General features: G+C 42.8%; 2 protein-coding genes across 4 annotated transcripts; one reads left to right on the top strand and one right to left on the bottom strand.

Moving 5' to 3' along the window:
• Positions 1–30: 30 nt before the first annotated feature.
• Positions 31–10,068, bottom strand: gucy2f (guanylate cyclase 2F, retinal). Its single transcript, XM_076734897.1, has 19 exons — positions 9,524–10,068; positions 8,618–9,430; positions 7,617–7,918; positions 6,671–7,025; positions 6,430–6,514; positions 5,815–5,911; positions 5,525–5,650; positions 5,057–5,137; positions 4,706–4,882; positions 4,408–4,564; positions 4,022–4,171; positions 3,703–3,851; positions 2,590–2,753; positions 2,249–2,441; positions 1,952–2,126; positions 1,412–1,510; positions 1,209–1,303; positions 1,043–1,128; positions 31–240 (listed from the first exon to the last, which is right to left on the bottom strand). Exons 2-19 carry the CDS (start codon positions 9,357–9,359, stop codon positions 159–161), a joined length of 3,315 nt encoding a protein of 1,104 aa, XP_076591012.1. The 5' UTR covers positions 9,360–9,430; positions 9,524–10,068; the 3' UTR covers positions 31–158.
• Positions 10,069–14,111: 4,043 nt separating this feature from the next.
• On the top strand, positions 14,112–22,669 carry tsku (tsukushi small leucine rich proteoglycan homolog (Xenopus laevis)). 3 transcript variants are annotated; one of them, XM_076734898.1, is made up of 3 exons: positions 14,112–14,326; positions 19,079–19,390; positions 19,657–22,669. In XM_076734898.1, exons 1-3 carry the CDS (start codon positions 14,312–14,314, stop codon positions 20,395–20,397), a joined length of 1,068 nt encoding a protein of 355 aa, XP_076591013.1. In that variant the 5' UTR covers positions 14,112–14,311; the 3' UTR covers positions 20,398–22,669. The 3 variants fall into 3 exon arrangements, with proteins under 3 accessions (XP_076591013.1, XP_076591015.1, XP_076591016.1); XM_076734900.1 differs by lacking the exon at positions 14,112–14,326 and adding an exon at positions 14,539–14,710; XM_076734901.1 differs by lacking the exon at positions 14,112–14,326 and adding an exon at positions 18,241–18,261.
• The last annotated feature ends 3,534 nt before the right edge of the window (positions 22,670–26,203 follow it).

The raw sequence follows: 26,203 nt of genomic DNA, 5'->3' as shown, positions 1-26,203 counted from the left end.
TCTTAAACAGGTCTGCTTTAAGCCACAGTGGGAGGCTGGGTGGTGCTCTCTATCCTCTGCCTGCGCCTCCCAGCACTTTGTCTCTCTCTTTCTCTGGATGTGTCCTCCTCTCCTCTGCTCCGCTGGTTTGGTTTTTTCACATCTTTCCTTCTCTTCGTTCAGATCTTTTTGTCCACCTGCCTGTTGGCCTTGCGAAAAAGGGTCTTGATCTCCTCTGTCACCATCTCCTGCCAATTGTCCCTATCAATACAGAGGGTGGAGTTAAGATCAAAATTGTTTTTTACAGACACATTTACTTTTAAACTGAGGTGTGGGATTCAAAGACATGAAAATACTATGAAAGCATACCACAAAGCAGACGAAAACACAACAAACACTGCCAAAAACACAGCAAAATAAATGAGAGCTAATTATGAAAATGTGCCAGCCGGCCACAATAAAAGTGAATGAACTAAACAAAGAGGGCCTCCCCCAATCTGCTTAACAAGACGCGGAAGGTGATAAGATCAAGAGAATAATGAGACTAGTAGGTCACAGGGCAATCAGTAAGACTCAAGGATCAATGCACGTGCAGGCTCAGAGGCTGAATTTGGTCACATCAAACCGACACAGTAACATCTCCACCACACAACACCAGCTGGCATGCAGGGCTCTACCTCCTGTGTTCAGACTACGAAGGTCAAGCTTTTTTTTCAGCTTTCTTTCTCCGGTATGCAGCTATATCCTCAGGGTTCAGGCCGTGATTGTCTTCCCTGAAGTCACATTCAGATAGTTGCAATTTACATGAGTTGGACGTCTACTAGCAGCAGGAAGCAGTTACATGTTTGCAACCCTGACAAAACGTAACATTCCTTAAAATGTATCTGCAAACTGAACTATGAGAACAAGCGGCCATTTCTGCCAAGGGCGATCTCTTGAAGACATGCTAGCAAAAGCAATTGTACAATTTTAGATGAGATGGAAGGTGGGTTATATTTAGTTATTATGTTTGGATTCAGCTTTACCAAAGGTGCGAGGAGTGACAGTAGGGTGGCGCTCTTACCCTGGTTTGATCTCTGGTGGTTTTGGCAAAGGCTTTGTAAAGTTAGTTTTTCCTACAAGCCAGTATGTCTCTTCAATACCTTTACCCTGAAATAAAAACAATACGTGAATTGTTAGATTAAAACATTTGTTAGATAAATGTTGGTTAAATGAGACTCTTGTGTTACCTTCAGCTCTGTCTTGCCTCTGACTTCTATTTTATAGCCCTCATTAAGAGAGTGGAGGATCTTCACAGTGCTCATATTTACGTGGATTCTATAAGCTGAGGCATGAAGAGAAGAAGACAAAATTAGACCAGAGGAAACCATGAAACAACATAACAAACAACATAACAAAGTATTGTGTGTGTGTGTGTGTACAGGACACTCACGCAGCCCAGTGGATTCCATGCGAGAGGCGGTGTTGACCGTGTCTCCAAAAAGGCAGTACCGAGGCATCGTCAGACCAACCACTCCAGCTACACAGGGCCCTGAAAACACACAGAAATGAAGCAATTTGTCCAGTTTAAAGATGGATTCAACAGCAAGACTCTCAATGGAGTGAGACTGAGAACATCAAAATTTAATACCATTGTCATGACCATGTCAGTACATTAAAAACAACTCAAAATTTTCAGACATATATTAAAAGAAAATCACGGGGACCAGAAAAATAGGAGCGAGTACCTGTGGCTGAAAGCTGTGGCAGAAAACAACTATCTTTTTTGACTTTAGGGGTGACGTATGAGATCAAAAGTCTCCTCTGAGGTGGGCCATTATCAGAAAACAAATGTAAATAAATGCAGATAAACACATGCACTTGAAATAAGCCCCACGGTCAGCCTCAACTTCAGAGGTGTGCACAGGTGCTCCAGCTTCAAATGCTGTATGCTGTAAACAGTGACGGACACTCTGGCCTTGTACCGTCTCACCTGAGTGGATTCCTATGCGTATCCTGACGGGCACGTCTGGCATGTGCCGCATATGGAAGGTTCCTACTGAGCTGAGGATGTTCAGAGACATGTTGGCGATCTCAGCTGCGTGCTTGTTGCCGTTTCTCTTTGGCAGACCCGATGCAACCATGTAGGCATCACCAATGGTCTCCACCTAGATAATGTTAACATACTATTCACTTATGGGCACATAAAGTCTTAAACTCAACATCTTCATAAACTCATTTCTAGTGGAAAAATGAGAGTTTACTGGAAATGTTGAGCTCGCTCTCTGACCTTGTAGACGTCGTGGTTACTGAGCACGGCGTCGAACAGAGAGTAGAGGTCGTTGAGAAGGTCGACCACCTCGATGGGATCACTGAGCGAGGAGATGGTGGTGAAACCAACAATGTCGCTGAAATAGATCGTCACCTGGTCAAAGTACTCTGGCTCCACCGTGGCACCAGTCTTCAGGGCCTCAGCCACAGAACTGAAGACATAGGTGCAGAAACGTTACATGAATCAGACGAGCAGGTGAACGGACTTAAACCCATTAGAAATTTGAATTGTGTGTGTGTGTGTGTGTGTGTGTGTGTGTGTGTGTGTGTGTGTGTGTGTCTGTGTGTGTACAGACTCACGGTGGGAGCATCTCTGCCAGGAGCTTTTCTGTTCTCTGTTTTTCCACCTCCAGCTCCTCCGTCCTCTCTCTGATGAGGTCCTCCAGGTTGGAGCTGTACTGCTCCAGCATCCTCAGCATGGAGTCAATGATGTTCGTCTTCTTACCCTTGTTGATCAACTTGAACTACACATAAAGATATACAGAAGCATGATGAACAATATGGACAACATTTTTTAAAACTGGTTTGTTTGAGTGGGATAAAGATAACCATGAGGGTCAAAACAACAAGGTCACAAGGCTGCAGTGGTGGAATATAACATCTTATATTTACTGAAGTGCTGTATTTAAATACAATTTTGACATACTTGTACTTAAAGGTATTTATTAAAACTCAAACAACTAGTTATTGGTGATACACTTATTCACCATCAACTTCCTGCTTATTAGCATGCATATTAGTGGCAAATTGGTGCTTTATTGGTCATTATAAAGCACTTATTAATGCATTATTCTACATGATCAAGAGTTTTTCCTCCATAATCACTTAATTGCTGCTTACTGATAGTAGGTAAGAAAGTTGGTGTACATGAATCATAATCTTAATAAGTGCTTTGTGAGTCAAAAAGAGTCAAAATCCTACTAATATGCATGATAATACAAGACTAGTTCATGCTGAATATGTGTATCTTAATATGAAGCATTACTATGCTATGCTAGTATTTCGATGCTACTTTATAGTTTTACTCCACTACATTTATTTAACGCTTACAGTTATTTGTTACTTTCTGCATTAAAAACACACTTAAATGATCTGATGCAGTACTATTGTATTTATCTACCCAGTAGTATATGAAGCATTTCAAATTGGCTCCACGAACTACAATGGGAAATATTCTTATATGTATTTGTTAGTGATAAAAACGGAATAATCTTATATTCTATAATAAAATGAGAATGAGTACTTTTTCCTTTTGAAGCGATGGTACTAGATTCTGTACTTTTACTTGAAGAACTTTTACTTTTCATGGAGTATTTCTGTGTAATGGTACACAAAACTTCAATGGTAGTTTGATTTTTATTTAAGTAAAGGATCTGGGTACTGAGTACTGCAAGGGTGCCTTCAAAGACATACCCTGTCAAAGATCTCATCCATCGTTGGTCTGCGGTCAGGCAGTTCACTCCAGCACTGCTTCATCAGCTGGATACACTCTAAAGGAGCCTGGTCGGGGGCCACAGTGGGACGGCACATTGGAGGAGGCTTCTTCACCTTCCGGATGATCTCTGGTGATGAGACAGAGAAGATGCCAATCAAGCTTCAAATTAGAACATGTACCATCCCAGTATTCTGTTACACTGCTGGCTGTGAGCTCTGCACAGCAGAAGCACAGAAGAACATATTTTCAAGACAAATTCTATTTATCTATGTCTCCCCCTCCCTGATGGATACACACCCTCGGGTGGTAGACCCAGCATGCCGTATGGTGGCCCTCTGACCACTACTTCTTGAAGGATGATAGAAAAGCTGTACACGTCTCCCTTGTAGGTGCCTTTACGTGAGCTCGCAAGGTCCCTTAAGAACTCTGGAGCTGTCCAAAATAGATCTGAGTGGAAAAAAGGTTTAAAATGAAGGTGGTAACATTATATCAGTCGCAAACAACTCTAAGAAATGTATGGCTTTGTGCATGTGTCAAAGCCTTTGGTCTCATCTAATACCACACTTACGGTAATGTTATAGGTAGCACAATCATCCATAGCCAGGAACCAGGTGGGTTCCTGTGCTGTGTATACAGTATTGAATATGGCTGGTCATGAATAGTAATGAGACTCATTCAGGTACCTTCAGGTGGAGGTTCTTCTATAGGAGCTTTCTGAGTGTCCAGCAGCTCATTGAAGCCATAGTCAGTAATCTTGAGGACAAAACGTCCGTCTACCACACAGTTACGAGATTTTAGTCTGCCATGGGGGAAATCTCTGTGGTGAAGGTATTTCATACCCTGGAAGGACAATATGTGAAAGTGTAGTTAATCATTAAGGAAATGCTCCACAATAAACTGTGCAAGCACAAGAAAACAAGCACAGTGGGGACACCTAGTGGCTAATTATTAGTAATCATATTCAGCATATCAGCGTTTTACCTTGATGAGGTCGAGCACAAGTGAAGATTTGAACATCCAGTCTAATTTAACGTCCTCGTTCCTCAGCAGGTCCTGCAGACTGCCCCGTGAGCAGTGCTCCGTTACCACTGCAAACATGGAGCAGTCCGAGAAGAAGCCCAGGAACGGATTCACGTTCTCGTTTCTCAGGTCTTTCATCTGACAAGGCAGATAGACAAGGTCATGGAAAAGAGGGTATGTTTAGACAATCATAAATTAATCTGTGTGTATGATATTTCAGGCAGTATGGCGCTTTTCCAGACCACGAGATTACAGTACAAATACAATTCTGTGCCAGTGTATCTTCCTACAGGTCAAGACATGTTGCTCTACCTTTGTGAAAATCTTGGTGGTGCTCTGTTTCACTTCCTTGAACTGTCCCTCCTCAAATTTCTTCAGCCACACCCAGTCGCCCTGGAAGAGAAGCCAACTTTTGTCCAGAGCACTGCTTTGCACATGTACTTCTTTGGAAATGTTACAAATAAAAAAACAGATTGTTTACTTCCTGAAAGAGATATCATGTTTTTTCTTTTCCTTATAAAAAAACCCTTTTCATTAGTCCCTGTTCATCCACCCACCCACAAAAATGACCTCAGTCTTGTAAAAAACTTGGGTTTGTTTGTAGAACAATGTCATTTGATTTAACAGCAAAACAATTAGCTGTACTCGCCCTTAAGGTCCGACCTAACCTTAACCTCAAAAACTGAACTTAAAAACAACTACACTTACATACTTACTGCCATTTTTGAATTTTGTATATGCACAGATTTAAGCAGCAATGACTCTTTCAGCGTCACCTACCTCATATACGGCTACATTGGTGGTCTCATGAGTTGCCGTCTGCATGCTGTTCACAGAGTGTGAGCGGTCTGCAGACTTTTCCTCCAGAGCACTCTTGGACTCGCTCAGATCCTCCAAGGTGATTTTCTGTGGGACATCAATCAAATGAGTTGCGTCGTGAAACATTTTCTTTTGTGAATTACCAACTGACAATCAATGTGTTACGTCCAGAGAATGTGGGATAAACACACTACAGTAGATTAGTGTGCTTAAGTCTGATTTGATGAGTGGGACACAGTGATGCTGCTCACCTTCTTGCTAAGCTGAGGATTGATAAACGTGAGATCTTCTGAGGTCAGGAGGATCCGATTGGGACCTTTGACCAGCTGGATTTGTTGGAGTCTCCTCCTGCCAATGAGATTTAGAAAAGATAAGGAAATCACTTCATCCAATAGCAGTGTGTTTTCTAGCTACCTCAGGGATCATCTGTGGAGCAAAGACAGATGATGGATGAAAACAGCTCATCCTTATATGAGAATTACTTGTAGTATCCTGTTAGAAAAATGGTCAGATGGAAGGATGTAAGATAAGGGTGAGTTTTTTTGATCTGAGTAATCAAGTCTCTATGTGATTTCAACTGTATTGATTAAAACATTTGCTAAAAAATTGCTTTAAAAAATAACGGTAACAGTGACCTGTTGACATAGGTCAAGGAAATCAACAGAGTGGTCTGAACACTACTTTGACATAGTCCTCTTCTTGCTGGCACCAACTACTATCAAATGTTAGCCAGAGTCAAACTCTCCAAACTCAATCTTCCCTTCTTACTCTCAAGCATTTACACAGAACATCCAGTATTGTGCACATCACACCATAGAGTATGTGAATGCATCTGATACTCAAAAAGGTGGATTTACAGGCTGTACCTGATATAAAGACTTATAGCGAGCCCTCCTACAGCCAGAGTGAAGATGACAGCAAACACCACTATGATGTAGGTGACCTCCACACCTGAGGATGACAACAGGTAACTTCATGTTATGGGAAATGAAAATTGATGAATAAATGACAAAGTGCATGGAGAGTATACCATAAAACTGTGAAGACTTGAGCAAACACATCCATGCATATCCATGTGCACCAATACTACGCAAACATGCCTCTTACCTCCTGTGCAGATCGCATTCTTGTCAAACCAGCAGTTTGAGTCAGATGGTGGAGGAGATCCTCCTGGAAAATGAATGGACCTGCCAGCAAAACGAAGCACTCCGGACGATAGATCCACCAGATAGGCCTGGTACAGCTGGCTCCCCGTGTTGTCAGAGTCCAGGATGACATAGCTGGTCTGAACGTCCCCGCCAGTGTCCACCTTGACCTTCTGGTTGAAGCCACTGAAGGTTGTGTTCTTCGTGAAGTAGGCCAGGTTTGAGCCTGACAGCCGCATGCCTGCTCTCCTGGCATTGTGGATGGATTTGGCCAGCAAGTAGATGCTGTTATAGATAGTCCCAAATAGTGGATTGACCTGCAACAAAAGGCACAAGGACAGACATTATATATCACAAGAGTATTTCAACTATTTTAAGTCATCCTCTGCAGAAATGCTCGGCATCAAATCAGAGGTTTGAGCATTAGACTGACACAGAGAGCCTGTTCATAATGTAGACAAAAATACCAATTACAAGGATGTTTTTAGTATGATGGGTAAATGAGTGATGAACAGCAACCGGACCCATCATTTTTTGTAATTACAGTGGGAATAATACTGATAGACGTTACAAAATGCACACAAATGATGAACATTTGAAAATGTGAAATAAGTTTCCTGGACAGTCTGATGTTTGGATGTGGTGCAGGAAAAGAAACAGAATAAATGCATTTTAACTTTGGATGACATCGGCCTGATTCGTCTAATTCGCACTGACTCATATTAGTTTTGATTTCTTTTTACATACATTGAGTTTGTTTGCCATCTCTTACATTGGAGTTGTGGTATGAATCGACCAGTTCATGGTCAGTATGGACAAGTGGACATGTGAGTATGGTTAGAAGACAGGCTTTAAAAAATGGGAACCTAAGCTTTCATTTCCCGGCGTGACATCCAAATGGTTTCTACCTGTTCTGGCTCCACAGTTAGCATCAATTCCTGTCTGCTCTTGGCAGCAGCGAATGCCTCATTGAAGGACAAAGGCTCAGAGGCCACAGTGATGGTGAGCACAGCGTCATAGGCCTCCCTCAGCCTGCTGTCATTTTGCAGAGGGAAGTAGGAGATGTTGGTGTAGGGCATGCTGTAGTGGAGGGCGTCGTAGGGCACAAACACGTACTTCCCCGAAGTCAGGCCCATTTCCTGTGCTTTGAGAAGAAAAGCACCTTGCTGGTCCCCTCCAACCAGGATTGAGTGCATGCACATGACGATGACTGAAACAGACCAGGAAAAAAAAAAGAGTGGGATTTTGCTGAAATGTAAGACAAATGTAGAGTGGTAACAAGACCAAACTCACAATCATCATGATTTAATGTGTCAGCAGGTGACGGAAGCAGTGTTGGAAAGAGTGCTCTCCTCCTCAAGTGGAGCAACTACAATGTACTCTAAAAGTCTGAAACAAACCTACTCAATTGAGTAAATGCACTCAGCACTTCAAGCATTGGACAGGTTAAAAAGTCAAAAATGAGAAGTCTGGGTGGCCTGCACGGAGGATGAAGGTGCTAAGCATTTAACTGACTGTGCAACTATTGTAACTTTTGAATCCAGCCTTGGACTTTTCTCTGTCTCTCCTCTCTGCTGTCAACTCCCTATGATGCCGAAAATTAGAAGTTATTAGTGTTGAAAACAAACAAATCAAGTAGCTGTCCCAGTTCACCTTAACTGCAAGGTGAAATATGCAGTGTCAAAATGGCTTCTTGGTCAGGTGGTGGAGGGATAAGCCTCCTGAAGAGTGTGTGTACAGCTGGGATGTTGAATGATGTAACAGCTGCTCCCCCTGTTTCTATATTACAGGTGTTATGTCATCTGTTTCTACAATTCCCCTTCCTCTTCTCTGGCATTGCTTCGGCATCCATCTAATCATTTTTCAGGGACATTTTCACTCCTGCATTCCCTTCAGCACTCAGACTCACCCCTGACCTCCCCCGCTGCCTGGATCTTCCTCATCGTGCTCTCCAGCTCTGTCTCATTCATACCAATAGATGCCACCAGGCCAACGGGTAGCCCCTTGTTCCGCAGAGCAGTAGCAACTCTCCCAGCCGTGTCCCTCCAAATATCCTCATTGGATGAGACCACCACAACACTGGCCCACCTGAAGTGTTTCAACACGGTGAACAACACGTCAGCGGGGAACGGCGCTGTCCTGGCGAAAGTCGGGTATCCTGTGACGCGGTCCAGCTCATAGTTAACGCAGCTGTATGAGAAGATGGCTTTGTCCCAATTCTTGGCCAGCAGAGACGCCGCAACACAGTACCCCGGGTTGGTGGGGCCCAAAAATGCGTCCGCCATCGCCTCATAGTAAATAAACGCAGTGAGGGCTTTGGAGGTTTCGCAAGGCTCCTGGAGGATGATGAAGTCCATTTTCAGGCCCAGATCCAGGCTTAGGTCTCCGTTTATCCTGCTTACAGCGTGCCTTGCGGCCGCGGCAGGCAGGGCCCTGTAGTAAACAGGGTCGCAGTTCCAAGGCCCCAGGACCCCCACTTTGAATATCAAACAGCGGACACAGCAGGGGAACATCAACACTCCGAAGAGGACCCATAACAGAAAGTTATAAAAGGGCAAGGTCGTTAAAGTTGGTCTGCTTTTAATTATGGGCACATATGGATGGTTGGACTCCCAAAGCGCCCCTCTGACATTTGGAGGAATATGTTGCATTGTCCTTCCAGGGCGTCCAAGATAGTGAATCTTTGTGTTCACCGATGAATTATCAAAAAGACCAGTGACACCTGCAAAACGGGTAAAGTAAAAGCCTTAATCATTTCTTACTTTCAAACAAAACGAGTCAGAAATAACTGAATTTAAACAAATGCGCCACTTGCCATTTATTTGATGCCATCAGGACAGCGTCGAGGTCCGATGAGACAAACTTACAGGTGTCCTCTCGGATCCGCTTTTCTGTGTCCACATAAACCGTCACCATCCCCAGAAACCTTACCTGTGCGCCCCGAGGATCCGGCGGAGGCACGCACAAGTCATCGTGTTTGGATCATGGGCTCAAAGTGACAGACAGAGCTCGGGCGCTGGCGTCCGTCGCGTTTGGAGACAACTTCAGCACCCTGGAGAGCTACTTACATCCCGCAGTCAGCGCCTCTGAAGGCTGCCGTGCGTTTCCACCAAAACAGCTCTGCTCACGGGCGGCATGTCTGACGAGGGAGGAAAGATCACCTGCGCTCCTCGGATTGTCTCTGATTCATATGTGTCTCTGGAAAAACAAAGATTACTCCAGGTCGAGTTCAAAAGCAAACCGCAAAAAGACCTATTCAAATAACACAAATGGAGGAGTATTATCAATATGGAGAGGCCAGCGTCAGCTCCAGGCCCATTCAATCAAATCCCTCCAAAGTGACCCGGGGCCAAAACATAGGTGTTACTCACTAATCCATTTTCAGTGAGGCACAATATAAGAGGATTGGCAACAGGCCTTAGTCTACTCTAAAAGCCTTGTTATCATGTAGACCTGGAGAGGCAGCCAGGCCTTTCCCCATCAGCTGACATATAGTCACAAAGCATTTTTTCCCCCGCTGAAGATCATACAATCGATTTAATAAGCCAACATTTTGTGACACGCAGAGTGGGGTCATTTTATCTCGCCATGGAGACACCTCAGCCACACCGCACGAAGACACCTGAACCATGCCTTAATTGGTCTAATATGCCCTCAGTACAGCAGGTTGCACAGTTTAAATGAATTTGAACCCTGGTGGAGTGGTGGTAATTAAAGATAACGAAGGGCTCTCCTTGTGGGTCCCCTGAGTTCCCCTGCCTTTTGCCTGCGTCAGTCTTTTCAGCTTTTTTTTTTTTTTTGAAGACTCCGCCAGGTGAAGCAGCCTGCCTGGCAAATGAGTACAGGAACAGCTGGTTGCCACAACATCAGCTGTGCATGAAGACAAAATATGGGCTGGAAGAATGACTGAACAGAAATACCATATCATGCAGTGGCAGTGATTACACTGAAGCTCATGTCAGTGACTGTAATAAGTCATAGATCAGTTCTTTATTATCAGAAAGCAATACGTCAAAGACTTTTATATCATTCACTAGATCATTAACATTATCGTAGCTTGCTATTTCTGTGCATATGTCTGCATCTGTGAGAGACTAATCCACCTTTTCTGTCTCCTTCCCCCAATCTCTTTGCTTGCCTCTTTCTCTCACTGTATGTCTGCATTTAAAGGACAAACTCAATCCTGACCAAAGGCATGAGTCCGTAAAGAAACATTATAGAGATGTTTCAGGAATATTACAGTTCACAGTTCCAGGAATATTGCACTGCATTGTGTGCACATGGAGCTGGAAAGTGATGCCACCTTCGTTGACCCATATCCCCATTCATAAGCTGATGAGCCTCTTAAACACACCACCTTGACAATGCTGTCCTGCATCCAGGAATAGAGGACAGAAGTGACGACTCAGCGCTATGTCCACCCAGCGAACGGTGAACACAACGCATCAGATGCTGCACCTGAGATGAGCTCTGTGCTTTGTGTTGGACACATGTAACACAAGCAAAAAAAAAACATTAAATATACAATGAGATGTGAAGCAAAAATACATTAAAAGTCAGACAGAAGAATAGGGAGGTACATAAAACCACTCAAAATGTATCAGACTAGTCGAGTCACATCTCTCTCCTCTCATTATACAGTTGGATAAGAGGGAAAATGGGAAATGCAGTGTGAGCAAAAAGGCTGCAAACATGTCCTTGGACTGATAAAACAGGATAAATGAGGAGATGGGTGGAAAAAGTACACCAGTGAAGGGTAAATGCAGACACCAGGGAACAAAATTGCTGTATATTCATAATTTGAGCTATACTATGAAGTCCTCAAATATTGCTAATGCTACAACAAACACTGAATAACCACTAATTACAAGGTGTGTGGGATCTGCCCTCTAAACTCACACCATAAGACAGAAGTGACTGGGTTCAGTTAATCAAATGTCTTTTTTTTCCAAATAGGAAGAGGAGGCCTATATCAAAGCACTTTTTGAACAATACGAGTACAATATGAGGTAGACTGTTTATGGCATTGGCCACTTTTGGGACTACATATTTGACACAGTTCATGCAGGATCAGTATGAATCTCAGGCCTATCATGAGCATAATTTACACTGAGGTTTTGAAGAGCTACCCAGAATGCAATAACACAGCTGGTGTTCACTGATGGCTGTGTGTGTTCCCTGTGTTGTTTGTCCCTTTTCCTCTGCTGTCCTCTCTCCACCCAGGTGACTGCATGTGGCTGCTCAATGAGGATGAAGTGCCTGAAAGCTCCGGTGTCAGCATCAGAAGGGAGGCTGGTGTCTTCAGGTGAATAAACCAGATGGATTTGGGTTCTTTCAAAGGTGTTTTTCTGTGGAGCTCACCCCATAGAGCCATCTAAGGGTGGAGCATAACACTCATAACCAATGTAGAAGACATAAATTTGCACTGAATGTTGTGATGCCATCAATTATTTCTTAATTTTCTGTTATCGTCCATGAAACTTCTCAGGTGAGGTTGTGTCTCTGGATTGCTTCATGGGACATGACTGTGCAACGGCAGACAGTTCATTTATTAGAGGATGTCTTTCGCTCTGGCGCCATCTAGTGGTAAAGCCTACAGTGACGCCTCCTGCACTGAGCTAAAGGGAGTGAACCCTATGCACCAGGAATTAAGATTAAGATTAAGATTTACCTAAATGCTAAATGTCATGACACTTTTTCTTAACAAGGGTGGACAAATCAATAAAGATGAGCTCGAGCGGTCTGTCTAATAGCCAGGCCCATTTTCTTTCTGAATCAGCAAACATCCACTATACGCTCATTGTAGTGTTCTATATGATGATGCATGTCCAGTCTGGTCTTGCCTGATTTAGGTAGGATATTGATCATAATCTTTCATGTTTTTCTTTCACGGGTTCTAAGGTTTTTGCACTTTTCCAGGCTGATACTGCACCCTGCATTCTGTCTGCCTCCCCCCGTCTTATCTTTACAGCCTTGAAGATTCCCAGACACTGCGGCATGCAAGAAGTGTGCGTGTATGTGTGTGTGTGTGGTGTTTGTAGATACAAGTATCTACATGTGTAACAACAAATGACTTGGCAAAATAGCTTCCCCTTTCCATCACAACTTAGTGTAAGACATGTACTTTTTATGAGAGAATACAACCATCGTTCTTTTATTGCATTTCTTTTTTTTTTTTTTTTTTTTTTTTTTGTTCCAGAAGCCACACATGTGCCGTTGAGAGTGTGTGAGTGAACTTGTATGCAGTGCTGTATGGGTGTGTGCTGTGATGCTGTCATGCTCTCAGGAGGAAAACAATGGCTGAGGGCAGCAGATGAAGAACGGAGGCCCCTCAGCTTTGTGTGAGCAGCAACAGATGTGCACCATATATTTCATCACTGTGTGTTTGTGGCCCTGGTCCTTTTCGAGAACTTGTCACAGAGTCTCATCAGAGTCACAGGATAAAGCCTGATGTCTCCACAGAGCTGCTATGTGAAGATAAATGCATGGTTCTTGTGCCCTTGTAATAAAAAGACTTATTTTTGACACGCACAGTGTCATTACACATTGCAATGACCGTTACTGAAATAATGTAAAAATGTTTCATTAAATTACTTAAAATAAACCTGCACGATCTGTCTGTGCAGATGTTGCTCAACACACTAGCAGCTCTTTTTGTAAAGAACCAGGCCAGATATGCTGCGTCGGCAGCAACAGGAAAAGTCTGTGTTTCCTGTTCACATTATTTCTTTTAATCGGTTTCATCAAAATGTGAACTTCAAGCCAAATGAAACAAACCGCCGCCTCGTTGCGTAACACTGTTTTCAGCTTTCCTTTTCATGTGGGTTTGTTTGCGGCGTCTCCACTAGAGTGCGCACTCACAAACAGCGTCCAAACTACCTGAAGCAGTACACCGAGAGCGGAAGTTACACGTGTGGGGTTTCAAAAATAAAGGTGTAACATTGGCGAAGGGATTTTGTAATCTTAGAAAAGTAGCCTTTTTTGAGATAATATGTTTGAGGCAGTTCAAATAAATATTTTATCAAAAGCTCTCTCTCTCTCTCTCTCTCTCTCTCTGTCTGTCTCCTTCTCTGTGTGTGTAAAATAAAAATAAAAACTATGTTAGAAGTAAAGAAATGAAGAACAGCTAGGCTAGGCTAATTACCAGCTGCAACTGATTCTATATCCAGATTTTATAAGCGCAATAGCAGCCGAGGCAACACAAAAACAAAACCAATCTGACATTAACAGGGTTACAACATTTATATCAACGGGCTTTATTTAGCTCAAATATTTAACCAAAACATAGAGTGAAACCAAATGCAGACGTGACATTTTAAAACATTGTTTTGGAAAGCATGGACAGGAAGTGCTCTTATTTTGTACGCTGGCGGGCTTGACGGCGGTAATGCGAGGCGACGGACTTTGTGGGATGGGAACAGACGAGTGTCTCCCAGTGTTTCCAGCTCCTGACAGTTTATCGTAGCGGGGCAGACACCCGGGGGGAACCCGCAGAGCTCATGTAGACCGGCAGACACACAAACCAGCAGGACACGGGAGCTCCACGGGGGTCTGGAAAATGGGAGCGGTGAAGTGAAAAGCGGCCGAAAAGCGGACTGTCTGCATGGAAGGCACCAAAGTAAGTTCCTCAGAACACAGGCTAACGAAAAAAAAAAAGTAGTGAAAGTAGGACATTTTTAAAATTCCTCTTCTTCCACCCCTTCTCTGCGTGTCACAAAGTGTGAAATGTGTGTGTGGGAGCGGTGAGGTTTCGGACACAGAAAGCAGCAGACCAGCGGACCTCTGTGGTCAGATCAGATTACACGTTTTCCTCCGCGTTGAAGAAACCGCCCCTGGAGTCCCGACTGAGCTGACCGGCCTCAAACAGTCCTGTTCCCGCAAATTATTCACACAGACGCACAAACTTCACGCAGTCTGCGAACTCCCGCGAATGATACGCGCAGAGGTGACATGTGGAGCCGTGATTGACAGCTGAGAGGGGCGTGGTCGGCTTTGATTGGAGGTATTGTTAACGGTACTTTGAGAAACACGTGACGATTGTTTTGGATAATTTGTGTGAAAATGCTGCAGCGGCTGCAGGAACCTGGATCTGAAGAGGTGATCATGGCAGGCAGTGAGTGTCCACTGAGTCTGTGCGGAGAGGACACTGACAGATTGAGCCGGTCAGACTTTTGTGATGAAGAGGAGGAAAGTCAGCTGGAAACAGATTGCAAAACCGACCTAAAAGGAAAGAAAGGAGAGCTCAGTTAGGGGTTGTTAGCATAGGTGCTGGTTGTGTGACAGAAACAGTGGTGGAGGAAGCTTTTTTTTAGTACTTCTGCAATGCAACATAGTCTGTTACAAGTCAAATATTGAACATAATCTTAGTTAATTGCCAAAGTATGAATAGAGAGTGCAGCATAACGTTACATTTTGCATGATTGGATTATTATTACTGCTAGATCTAAGCAGCATTTTCATGGTACTGCTGATGGAAGTGAGGCTGCTGTTCACTGTTGGGTCCTATGATCTATAACAAAGCAAAGCTCTATTCAGTGAACAGATCACAGTTTGTTTGTTTTTTTAGATAAAAATCTAAATTCACAACCAAACTAGTCACTTAAACCATCAGATAAATGTAGCGCAGGGAAAAAGCAAGTACCTCAAAATTGGACAGAAGTACAGTGCTTGAGTAATCGTTCACCACCGCTGCTTTCATAAGACAGACAAAGTAAGCCAGACTAATCTTAATATCAACTTCAGTAAGAACATATATGTAAGTTAACCTATTGCATCAGACGGTCTCATTGACAGACGTGCTCATTATATTCAGGCTGTGTGGTGGATCTCTGAACACTGTCTCTTCTAGCTTTGCTGAAATGAACTTTGATGAATCTCATCAGTCCCCTTGCATGTGAATTTATTTATTCGCCGTACCCGTAGGCGTCCCACTGCTGCCTAATTGTTTTAAAATACTTAAGTACCATCAGTTTAAGTGAAAAACACTGCTTCCTCCTCGGTGTCATGCATTAATTTGGCTAAAAGGGATTAGTGTGGCATCCATCTTTTAATTACACAGTTTTCAGCCTTCAACTTGAAGATTAAATTGGGAGAGAGCCACCTGAACGATGTGAAGAATCCACCAGAACACTGCAGGATGCTGGAGAACAGAGAGGACCAGACGATGTTTGACACAAATGCAAAAAAATGAGTTAAATGGAGAACAGAGGATGTTTGGTACGTTCGCTATCTCCTTTATTTTTTGAATAAATTTAGATAAAGAAAAGCCAGCTGGAAGAAGAAATCTTTTGTTTGACGTTAGATAAGTATATTGCTTGTGGGCGATAAAAGCTGTGTTTTAATATGGGCTTTTGACACGTTACATCATTGTGTTTACACTGATAGCGTGCCACGGTAATTGGATTATCACAGTGACAGAGTTTTGCAAAACTCTGCATGTGTTTACGAGGTGATAAAATGTGGTTCAGTAAAAATCGTGCTGTGATAAGTTAACAATGCTGTATTGCTGTATAGAGGTGAATAGGTAAAAAGCTAATGGCTGATGGTCGCTCAGAACACAGCAGGGGTTGTTGTGCTGCTTTCCCAGGACAAAGAGGTGTGAAAGGGCCTCAGAAAGTGAGAAGGTGTCGGGGCGTGATTTCACAGGTCTTTGCCAATTGTCCACTCAGGGGGGTGCGCCGCTCTAACTGCCGTTGCCTTTGGGTAATTGCAGTAGTCCGAATGTGTCTGATTTGAAGGCAGCACCAGAAGCAGTTTGCTGTTAGCTGAGATTTATTGGTGAGAGGTCGAGCAGAACAGCTGGAGCAGAAAGTTTACAGTCCTCGCGGTAGCAACAGATGGAGCGAAGGACGCAGGAAAGGAAGGAGGGACGGCTGAATGTGGCTGCGAAACCACACAGAAGTGACGAGCTGCTGATGACCGGCGTGATAGACAGAAAAAACGGATGACCGCTTGGTTTTACTGGCAGTTTCCTGTGTTTAGTCTGCACGTGGCTTCTCTGCGCCGTCCCGACGAGGCACGAGGTGAAGCAAACCTTGTCGGGGGAGAAGGACCTTTTTCTATTTTTTTTAAATGACAGCTAATGATGTTATATATACATCAAACATACACATTTAGCAGTCGCCATAAAAACTTTAAGTTAATTTCCGAAACACTCTGCATGAGATGTGGTCACATGATGACTCGACTTTCCCTCTGTCCTTAATGAGTGATTCATTTCATGGGTGGACTCTCGTTTGGCTTCAGAAAGCATCTTGTTCACATTTGTTCAGTGAGTGAAAGATTTGTGTACTCAGCTTCATTTGTCATGAAACTCGCCCGTTCCTGTTTGGTCAAGACCTGCAGCTGGAGGCATTCAGGCCTCCACCCAGAGCGCGCATGCACACACACACTCAATACCATTATTAATATCAGTTAGAACCTTAATGTAGCACAAGACAGTAATCCTACTCCATACTGTATTCACGAAGATATAAAACTACATAGCAGTAAATGGCAGAGCACGTGTATTCGGTGAGTCATCTAAAATCTTTCAGGTGATTACATTTATGCAATCAGATATTCTCAGTATTACAAGGAGCCAGCAGCATGTAGTGAGCTCATGGGTCAAACCAGCAGAAAACTCAACACAGAAGTGAGCAAGTAGACTTTGAGCCGGCGTAATTAGCCTTCGTATATTGCCTCACGAGTGATTTGCAGCAATGCAACCTTGTCCTCTTACATAAGTCAAGATTAAAAAACATTAAACCTGTCAAATAAACCCGGTAACAGTTGTAATCTGAGTCACTTAGTGTGTCTTTGCTGTCTGTCCTGCAAGACATTTGGATTTTTTTGGAATTATAATACATATTATATAACTATATACTTAGTTATAAGTTACAATTGCTGTTCTTCTATGTTTACATATTTAGTTATATTTTTTAAGAACATTCTTTTCTCTTAGTTTTATTCTCATCCTTATGCTTCTTTGTTGTATCTATTTTATGTTTATGTGTATGTTTAACCTGCTGCTGCAATAAAAGATTTTCCCAATTGGGATCAATAAAGTAAAGTCTAAGAATTTAAAATGAATGTCAGCCTGAGGCTCAGACTCATGGAAAGGCTCAAATTTTGTTTAGGCTCTCTGTAATGTCCAGTTTATTGCATTGTCAGTCAGGAACATACGCCTTCAAGAATATGAGGAAAAACAAGTGAGACCATTAGAGTCCTGTGTAAGGTTGTGCCATGTAACAGCCCGATCAATAATTGCAGGTTGCTCACCTCCAACTTAGAGACCAACTTAAGCTTTAATTGCATTTCTTAAGGCTCGATTTAATCTAACTTCATGCTGTAAAACCCTGCGTTGTGTCTTTAACACACGCTCTGCTCTGTCATGTCTGGGCCACTTGACCATGACTGTTCATTTCTACCTGTTACACAACTCCTAACCTCTGTCCACACTTCATACTTCTTCAACTGTGTGTGTGTGTGTGTACACACATTGCTTAAATTGAACTGAGCGAGGTTCATTCATTTACATGTAAAGGGATAGCTGCAGCAGCAGTCGAATGAAAGGTATAATCGGTTCTTCTCTGCTTTCAAATCAAAGTATTTATATATTGATATCTTTAGTGTCATTTTCATTCAGTCATTATTTTTGTATGTACTGTATTGTATTTGCTTCTTTATGCATTTTTCATTAATACTAAAAATGAGTGATTCAAATAATTTGAATGTGCATGCTTTGTTTCCTTTTGTTGGTTATTTAATTTTGAAGCTTTCCGTTCCACTGTTATTTCATGCAGTGCTGTTATAGTAATAGACCATATGGCAGTATTACTTTTTGGAGAAGTTGCCTCTGAATTAGTTTTATTTTGTCTTAATGCATCAAGGCACTGATGCTGTGTTCAAAAAGCGGGACCATCTCTTATTTTCCTGATTTGAAGATGGAACAGGAATATACACCCAACTTTCCATTTTTACAATCATGCATACAGAGTAAACTAAGAAAGTGCAAATGAACTCTTTGATCAAAAAGAAATTAGGTCACATCTGTTGGGAAGCCAAAAGGGAGGGAAATTCGGGCTACTCAAGTTGCACGAATAAAAGCTTAAAGTCTTTTCAAACAGCCTAATAAATACCTAGAAGATGGTATTTGAACAGGGACGGCTTTTCGAATTCCTAGAAGCACAAACAAGGTGTTCTTTGAATGAGTCTGGACGTCTGGACAAGGTGTACTGACCTGATCTGGCAATTGAGGTTGTCCATTTTCTGTCATTGTTGTTTGAAAGCTGATTTGAACATGATAAAGGATGTTTTTCATGAGAGAAAAGTTCTCATTTCAATGACAGTGGCAGGTCAAAGGTAAATATTGAATTTGTTCTCTCTCCAGAACATAATGGGGCTCCTCCTGTGGTTTGGCCTATCACTGCTGGCCTCGGTCCAGTCCAGTGCCGTCAAGAACTGCCACCCTGGTTGCCACTGTGAGGTGGAAAGCTATGGCCTGTTTGACAGCTTCAGTCTGACCAGGGTGGATTGCCGCGGGCTGGGACCCAGCGCCACCATGCCCGTCCCCATCCCACTGGACACCGCTTCATTAGACCTTTCCTCTAACGCCATGGGCCCGCTCAGCGACACCATGTTAGCTGGTCCAGGGTACACCACCCTCGTTAGCTTGGACCTAAGCAACAACCATATAACGAAGGTCAGTGATTGGAGAAACTCAGGTCAAGGCTGTTTGGTCTGAAATCAGTTATGTTACTTTTGGAAAAGTAACACATTCTTATTATACAGTTAATATAATAAGTGAATTGAAAAGTGTTCTAAGAGCAGATTGTGATTTTTTTACATAAATACTCAAAAATACTTTTTTTAAACATGTATTTGAGTTAAACAAAGAGATGCTGTTTATGTCAAATCTTGTATACTTTTATTTCACTGTTATCTTCAACACTGCCTTCACATTTTCAGGTAAGCCCCAATGCTTTGTCCAAGCTGCGTTACCTGGAGACTCTGGATCTGAGCCACAACAGCTTGGAGAGCCTCTCCCCGAGCTGTTTCTCTGGCCTCCCTCTGGCTGAAGTTGACCTCAGCCACAACAGCTTCCAAGAGTTCGACATGGACGTGTTCACTACTAAAGTTAACGGCGAACCTGTCAGCGTGGATCTGTCTCATAACAAGCTCGTGTCGGTCTCCACGACTTTGCATGGACGAGTACTACACATTCAAAGCTTAAATCTGTCAGCAAATCGTCTGTTGAGCGTACCGAGACTGGCAGGACTTCCGTTAAGGTACCTCAATCTAGATAGTAACCCCATCACCCAAATCAAGGAGGGAGCTTTCGCTCAGTTGAATGATCTGGTTTCTTTATCCATCAGTGGCCTCAGTGAGCTTCAGGAAATTGAGCCGCACTGCTTCAAGGGCCTCCAGAGCCTGCAAGTCCTGGATCTCTCAAACAACCCCAAGCTCAAGACTCTGAGCCCTCGGGTTTTTAGCGGACTAGAGTCCTTGCAAGAGCTGAATCTGTCTGGCTCTGGTGTGGCATCCTTGCCAAATAACATGCTGACTCACTTGCCCAGTATTAAGAGTATTACACTGGGAGAACAAATCCAGTGCTGGAGGACCCAGAAGCAGGGACAGTTCCACCGGCAGCTGGGTCAGGTCCAACACAATGAGGTTCTGAACTGTAATGTGGAGGGCATTGTGTTGTGAGACTGTGTTAATGGACCATTCCTTAAGGGGCCAGTATACTCTGTCAGAAGTGCTTGTCAGATGGTTGGGCAGTTTCAGAAACCCTCTCCTCCCACATCTTTCCCATGTCAGAGAAGAGGGTCACCTTCATTTCTGTCACTTTCCGAAACTGATGTTCTGGTGTTCACACCCACGTCATGCTGTTTTTCTTTCTTGATACAGCCATTTCTGGTACTTTTCATATGAGCGACTGCGTGCAACACTAAGTGAAATTGTTCACCCCATTTTAGACAATATTGCAACCCCCCTCTTTGTGATGGGATCTGCCTTCTAGTGTAGCCATCCGGAACAACTGCAAACACTTTGATTTCCGACGTGCTCGGACAACACGTTGTACGAACTAGTCCTGATGGAGCGTGTCCCCCAGCCCTTCCCGTCCCAGTGCCAGAGCTGTGCCTTATCTGCTTGACATGCAGAACACTTTTTTTGTGCTACTCTCACTTAATGACCTCTGTTCCAAGGTGAAACTGGAATCTGTCTTAACGGTTTAACGTAGCCTTCATGAACTCCTGACACAAGCGTCGTAAATGCTGTACCTCTTTCAAACACAGTGACAAAATGAACAGCATTTTACACGACACAGAGCAACTTCTTTTTCATTTTTCAGAATTAGCCTAAACTAGTAGGAAACCTTTCATCAACCCAAAACTTTAAGCAATGTTCTTCCGTCACGTTTGTCATTTAAAGTGGGACCATTAAGAATTATTTGCACTTTCACGGTATTTTTTTAATGATGCACTTACACATGGCTAAATGTCACTCAGTCTTAGTTGAAACTCTCTTTACATTGCTCATAATATCCACACTGAAGAACATATTTGACCACTAAGATTTTTCATTTGACTTTGAATGTGATGTTTTGCTGAAATGATTAAAGGGATCGTTTGACATTTTGGGAAGTGCATGCTTTCAGGTGGGGAGTTAGATCAGAAGACTGATAGCTAACTGGCTTCATGCTAGCTTAGCTTAGCATAAAGAGTGGAAATGGGGGCAAAAGGCTAGTCTGATTCTTCCCGAAGGTAACAAATTCATCTACCAGCACTACAAGCTCACTAATTAACTTTGATTGTTTAAGCCATACAAAACCAAAACCTAAAAAAATGTGGTTGTAAGGGGAAGTGCTGTTTCTTGGGTGTAGTCACTGCCTGGAGTCACGTAATGAGGTTTTAAAGCAACCAACCTCTGAACAGCCACAACCAGTTGTCTTTACACTTTGAGTTTTATGTGCATTGAAGAAATGAGATATAACCTGTTAATTAGTTGTTTTTTAATTTCTTTGGATGGAGCCAGGCTAGCTGTTTCCACATTTTTCCTGTCTTTATTCCTAGCCAAGCTAACTAGCTTAGCTTGGCCGCTTGCTGTAGCTCTATATGTACCGTACAGACATAAGACCGGTATCAGTCTTCTTATGTAACTCTCAGCTAGAAAGATAATAAGCTTACTTCCCAAAAATCTGAAACTCTACAATCCAAGGATTAGAGGGGTTTTTTTTTTTTTTTTTGAGCACGGTCTGGTTGGGAAACTTCCAGTTAAGTCGTGCTACACACACTGTAACTAAGCTTAGTTGAGTGTAAAGTATTTTCTTCTTCACACCCTCAAAATGATAATTTCATTACTTGAATTTGTTTCTATGAATACAACCCAACCTGACAACTTGTTCATTGTGTTTGGAGTTTATTTTAATGATGACACTAAGTTGGGCCTTTGCAAATTAGGTGCATGCAGTTTTGTTTGTTTTTATGACATAACACAACAGGAGTGATCAAGCCGTGAACATGTTGGTTGGGACTTTATTTCGACCTGCTGTCTGATCAGTCTCCAATTGAGAAAGACTGTAGTTTCATAACAAATTTGGCCAATGAAGTATGACAATTTTTACTGGTAACGAAGTGGTGCAGGTACAGGTGTCGGTGTTGATGTGTAAACACCAAGCTGCACCGCGCTGTGTTGTGTAATCTTACCTTGGCATTCCCGTGGTATTTCTGTGGACCTTAGAGGACGATCAGCCTCAAGACTGCATGTTAGGGTTTTGAATGTCAGCAAGCTGTAAAGGCTTTGGGCCTTAAGTGTTTTGATTCTGAAATTTTAAAGGAAATCCACCATTTTTTTGGGGGGGGGAGTCAGCTGAGCCCAGTCTTAGTGTAGGAGTTTCTATTTATGTAACTATATTGTATATAGCTTTATATATATTTGAATCATGTGTAATAAATTGACTTTTCTCACACTTGGTGGTTGCTGGATGTTCTGTTTGACGCAATAATGGCAACAATTCTTAGGTGTGTCAGTGAAGTAGCATAAACACACATTAAAAATGAGACCGCAAACAGGAAAACGTGTCAGTGTCGACACTGTATTTAACATTTTGCTGGAGATCCTGTTTTTGAAAGCAGTGTGTGATGCATCTCTACGCACAGGACTGAGTCATCGCAGGGTGTGCCTCTCTACAGGACAAGAGGAAAGCATTAGATCTCAAAGCTTTACCCTAACAGTCGTTTCTTCACTTTTTTTTTACAACTCAGTCACATGCTTTGTATAGAGGGTTTTTTTTGTTGCCGTATTTACTTGAAAGTGTCTGGATACACAGACACATACACACACTTATGGTCTTGAATGGTCCTTAAAAACCAGTAAAGTGGGCAGAAACGCCAGGGTTTGGCAGAATACCATGCTACAGTGGGCTGGCAAACTGCCAAGGAGGTGACTGGGAGCGAGACGAGTAGAGAAAGGAGAAAAAGGGAGAGAAAGCCGGGTTTCAGCCATGGCAGCTCCTGTGTGGTGTCTGGCAATGAGTGTTTGTCCTGTGAGACAGAGAAAGCACTCACATTATGCCTTCTTTTCTGTGACACATCTTTTAAACTCCGAGACACCCAGAAACAGCCAAAATAAGGCTGACTAAACCAAAAGGGTTTGTCACAGATTACATCATTGTTGAACGTGCTTGAGAACACAGAGGACCTTTGGTAGGTCTTTAAAGGAACCGATGTCCCTGCAGTTGTCGTGTATTAGACTCCCATGTATGCCTGTGTATGTGTGAATGCGGCTCTTCTCTTCAAACTGGTAGGAGGCTCTCCAGGAGCCCTCAGTGGATTGACCCCATTGCACAAAACACTTCCAGATGTTTGCGTTTTTTTTTGTCCACCTCCTGAAGTGATGGCCTGTTGAGACCAAAGGAGCTGATCATCCATCAGAAACTGTCTTGGTTGCAGTCAGTAGTGGTGAGATAAACACCCGCTATGTCGCGGTGAAATGGCGGAGACATCCAGGGAATGCAACAGAACAGGTTACAGATCAAAAGTGGGAGATTTTTTTTCATGTCTGGGCATGAATTATTATTAATTGTGATAGCTTGAAGTGAAGTAATGTGATGAAGAATGTCAGATACGACTGATAAGAAGAACTTAATCAGTAAGCTCCACTGAATGAAGGTCAGGTCATGTCTATTTACATTTCAGTTTGCTCCAAACAATGTCCCCCTGTCCAGTCTGGGACATGCACAGATGTGTTGAAAAGCAGCACCAATGTCTTGACATGTGATCTCTATGATACATGATAGACCAGCAGGCTGACGACAGTGATGTTCTGTGCATCTGTCTGCCGCTCTGCTCGGAGAAAACACGCAACGAAGCACAGCATGTAAGATCACCTTTAACAGCGTTTCACAGTTTCTCTCAGGGCCGGAATCAGTCGAGACCTTGACAGAAAAGCTGACATTTCTGTTTGACACTGAAAAACAAACCGTGCTGAGCTCACAAAGAAGTGCAGTGACATTTAATTGGAACATGGTTGCTTAACTGTTGACACAGAAAGTTCATTTCCCATGAAAGTAAAGAAACAGACGTGTTCAAATATGTCCACAGAACAAAGACGGCGTAGCTGACCTCTGTAAATAAGTGTCAGGCGTAGGAAGAGGGGCCGTAATGAGGACAAGAGGCCTTTTTCTGCTCACTCTCTCTGGATGCATTTCCTGCTGGCTCAGTGAGAGCCCTGGACTGAGTGAGGTGTGTTTTCAGTCAGCTGACGTCTGAAAAAACAGTATTTGCAGGCATATCCTATGTGCCTGCCTTTGTGGTGTAATTGCTAGAAGATTCACATTAATGCAAGTTTGAACAAGACTTTCTTGCCTCTTACTGAATTAAAAAAAGGGCTTCGTCCTCCTGCTTTTCTGGTCTGGTTTTCATAGTACAGCAATAGCGGAAAGAGCACTTTAATAAAATTCTAATTTTACATTTGAACTCAATTGAGGTGTGTTGTTTGCATTAAGTTGGTGTGAGACACGTGAGCGAAGGAATCAAACGGTAATCACTCGCCTCTCTGCACTGGTCTGGCTCTGAGATGTAATTACTTCAAAGGAGAGGGAGGCTTTGAACTGTGTATAATTAATTCAGGCAAGCAGAACCAGGGTGTCTTTATTAAGTGCTCCGCTCTTGCTTGAACAACTATCAAACAAATGTAATTTGACCTTCCCTGATAGATCCTCTGGAGGATCAAGCTATCCAAGCAACTAATTCACTTTGCTCCAACAATGAGTCTGTACCCTCAGAGCACTGTGAGGCTTTACTTTCCCCTCCCGCAGGACGCTGTGACGCTGATGCTTCCAAAGCTTTGGTTTAGAATGTAAAACTTAATAATTGTTGGAAAATTGTTGTTTCCAGGAGGGCTGAAGCAGAGTTGAAGCTTTCATTTGACAGCTGTGATACTGACCTATTGATGCCCTGAACGCCCTCTGCCTTGCCGTGCTGCCGTGACAATAGACACCAAGGCTCTGTGTCAGCGCGCTGCAGCGCAGCACAGAGGTTTTGTTTTTCAGACAAACAAAAGATCAGCTCAACTTGTCACACACCACAAAGATTCGCTTGTTTTCCTAAGAGCCACTGAAACGGTGGAGGTTTGTACCAATCTATGGCATTATAAACCCTAAAGACAATTCCAGTTTACACATTCATGTAGTTTACACCATTGTTTTTGTTTGATCCTCGACCTTTGCAAGGATCCATGTGCAGGATTGTGTTTGACATCTATATAAAACACAAAGATATCTAATTGTTTTTTTTTTATTATTATTATTTTGTATTAAACACTCTGTCATAACCTGAAGACCCAAGCAACCTGTGACAAGGGGTCACAAGTAAACACTAGTTTCTTGGATAATATGACAAAAAAACAAAACAAAACAAAACAAAACACCAGACTGGGAACCTCTGATTTTCCAAAAAAAAAGAAGAAGAAGAAGAAGAAGAAGAAGAAGAAGAAGAAGAAGAAGAAGAAGAAGAAGAAGAAACAACTCCTTAAATTGACCCATCATTTCTAAAACTGTACCAGGACTGGGTGTGTGGAGGACCAGAGGTCAGAGTTGTGCAGTAGCAGTTTCATTATGATTGTTGTGTTATGCTAAAACAGGTTCTTACTCTGGAGTTTGGACACTTCCATCAGCTGTTCACCAGTCTGCGCTCAACATCTGTTCCCTCACTGGAAAACTGAGGTCATGTTTTGTAAAGCAGAGAAAAAACAATTGTTTGCTGGTGTACTCACATCACAGACGTACCCCAGCTTGTTGAAATGACGCTTCCATCTTGAGCCAAAGTCAAGATGTTTTCTCAATATATGTATTTTTTTTAGTTGTGTCGGACTTATCACACAATGGCAAAGTCAGCAAGATCAAGCAGTTGTATGAGATTTAGATCTTACTCAGCCAGACATGTCAGCACTTCATGTTGTATTATTCCCCTTCATTTACAGATGTTACACCACCATGTGATACCACCACTCA

The sequence above is a fragment of the Chaetodon auriga genome, chromosome 7 (genome assembly GCF_051107435.1).
Source record: "Chaetodon auriga isolate fChaAug3 chromosome 7, fChaAug3.hap1, whole genome shotgun sequence".
Classification (NCBI taxonomy): domain Eukaryota; kingdom Metazoa; phylum Chordata; class Actinopteri; order Chaetodontiformes; family Chaetodontidae; genus Chaetodon; species Chaetodon auriga.
This window is presented reverse-complemented; position numbering and strand designations above follow the sequence as displayed.

Bases quoted from the DNA above. Each gene is read 5' to 3' on its own strand.
- tsku (XM_076734898.1), top strand. The intron at 19,391-19,656 runs GTCAGTGATTGG...TCACATTTTCAG, and splicing joins GCAACAACCATATAACGAAG to GTAAGCCCCAATGCTTTGTC.
- gucy2f (XM_076734897.1), bottom strand. From the start codon at position 9,359: ATGCAACATATTCCTCCAAATGTCAGAGGGGCGCTTTGGGAGTCCAAC. The intron at 2,127-2,248 runs GTCAGAGAGCGA...AACATTATCTAG, and splicing joins GTAACCACGACGTCTACAAG to GTGGAGACCATTGGTGATGC. The intron at 1,304-1,411 runs GTGAGTGTCCTG...TTCATGCCTCAG, and splicing joins CATGGAATCCACTGGGCTGC to CTTATAGAATCCACGTAAAT.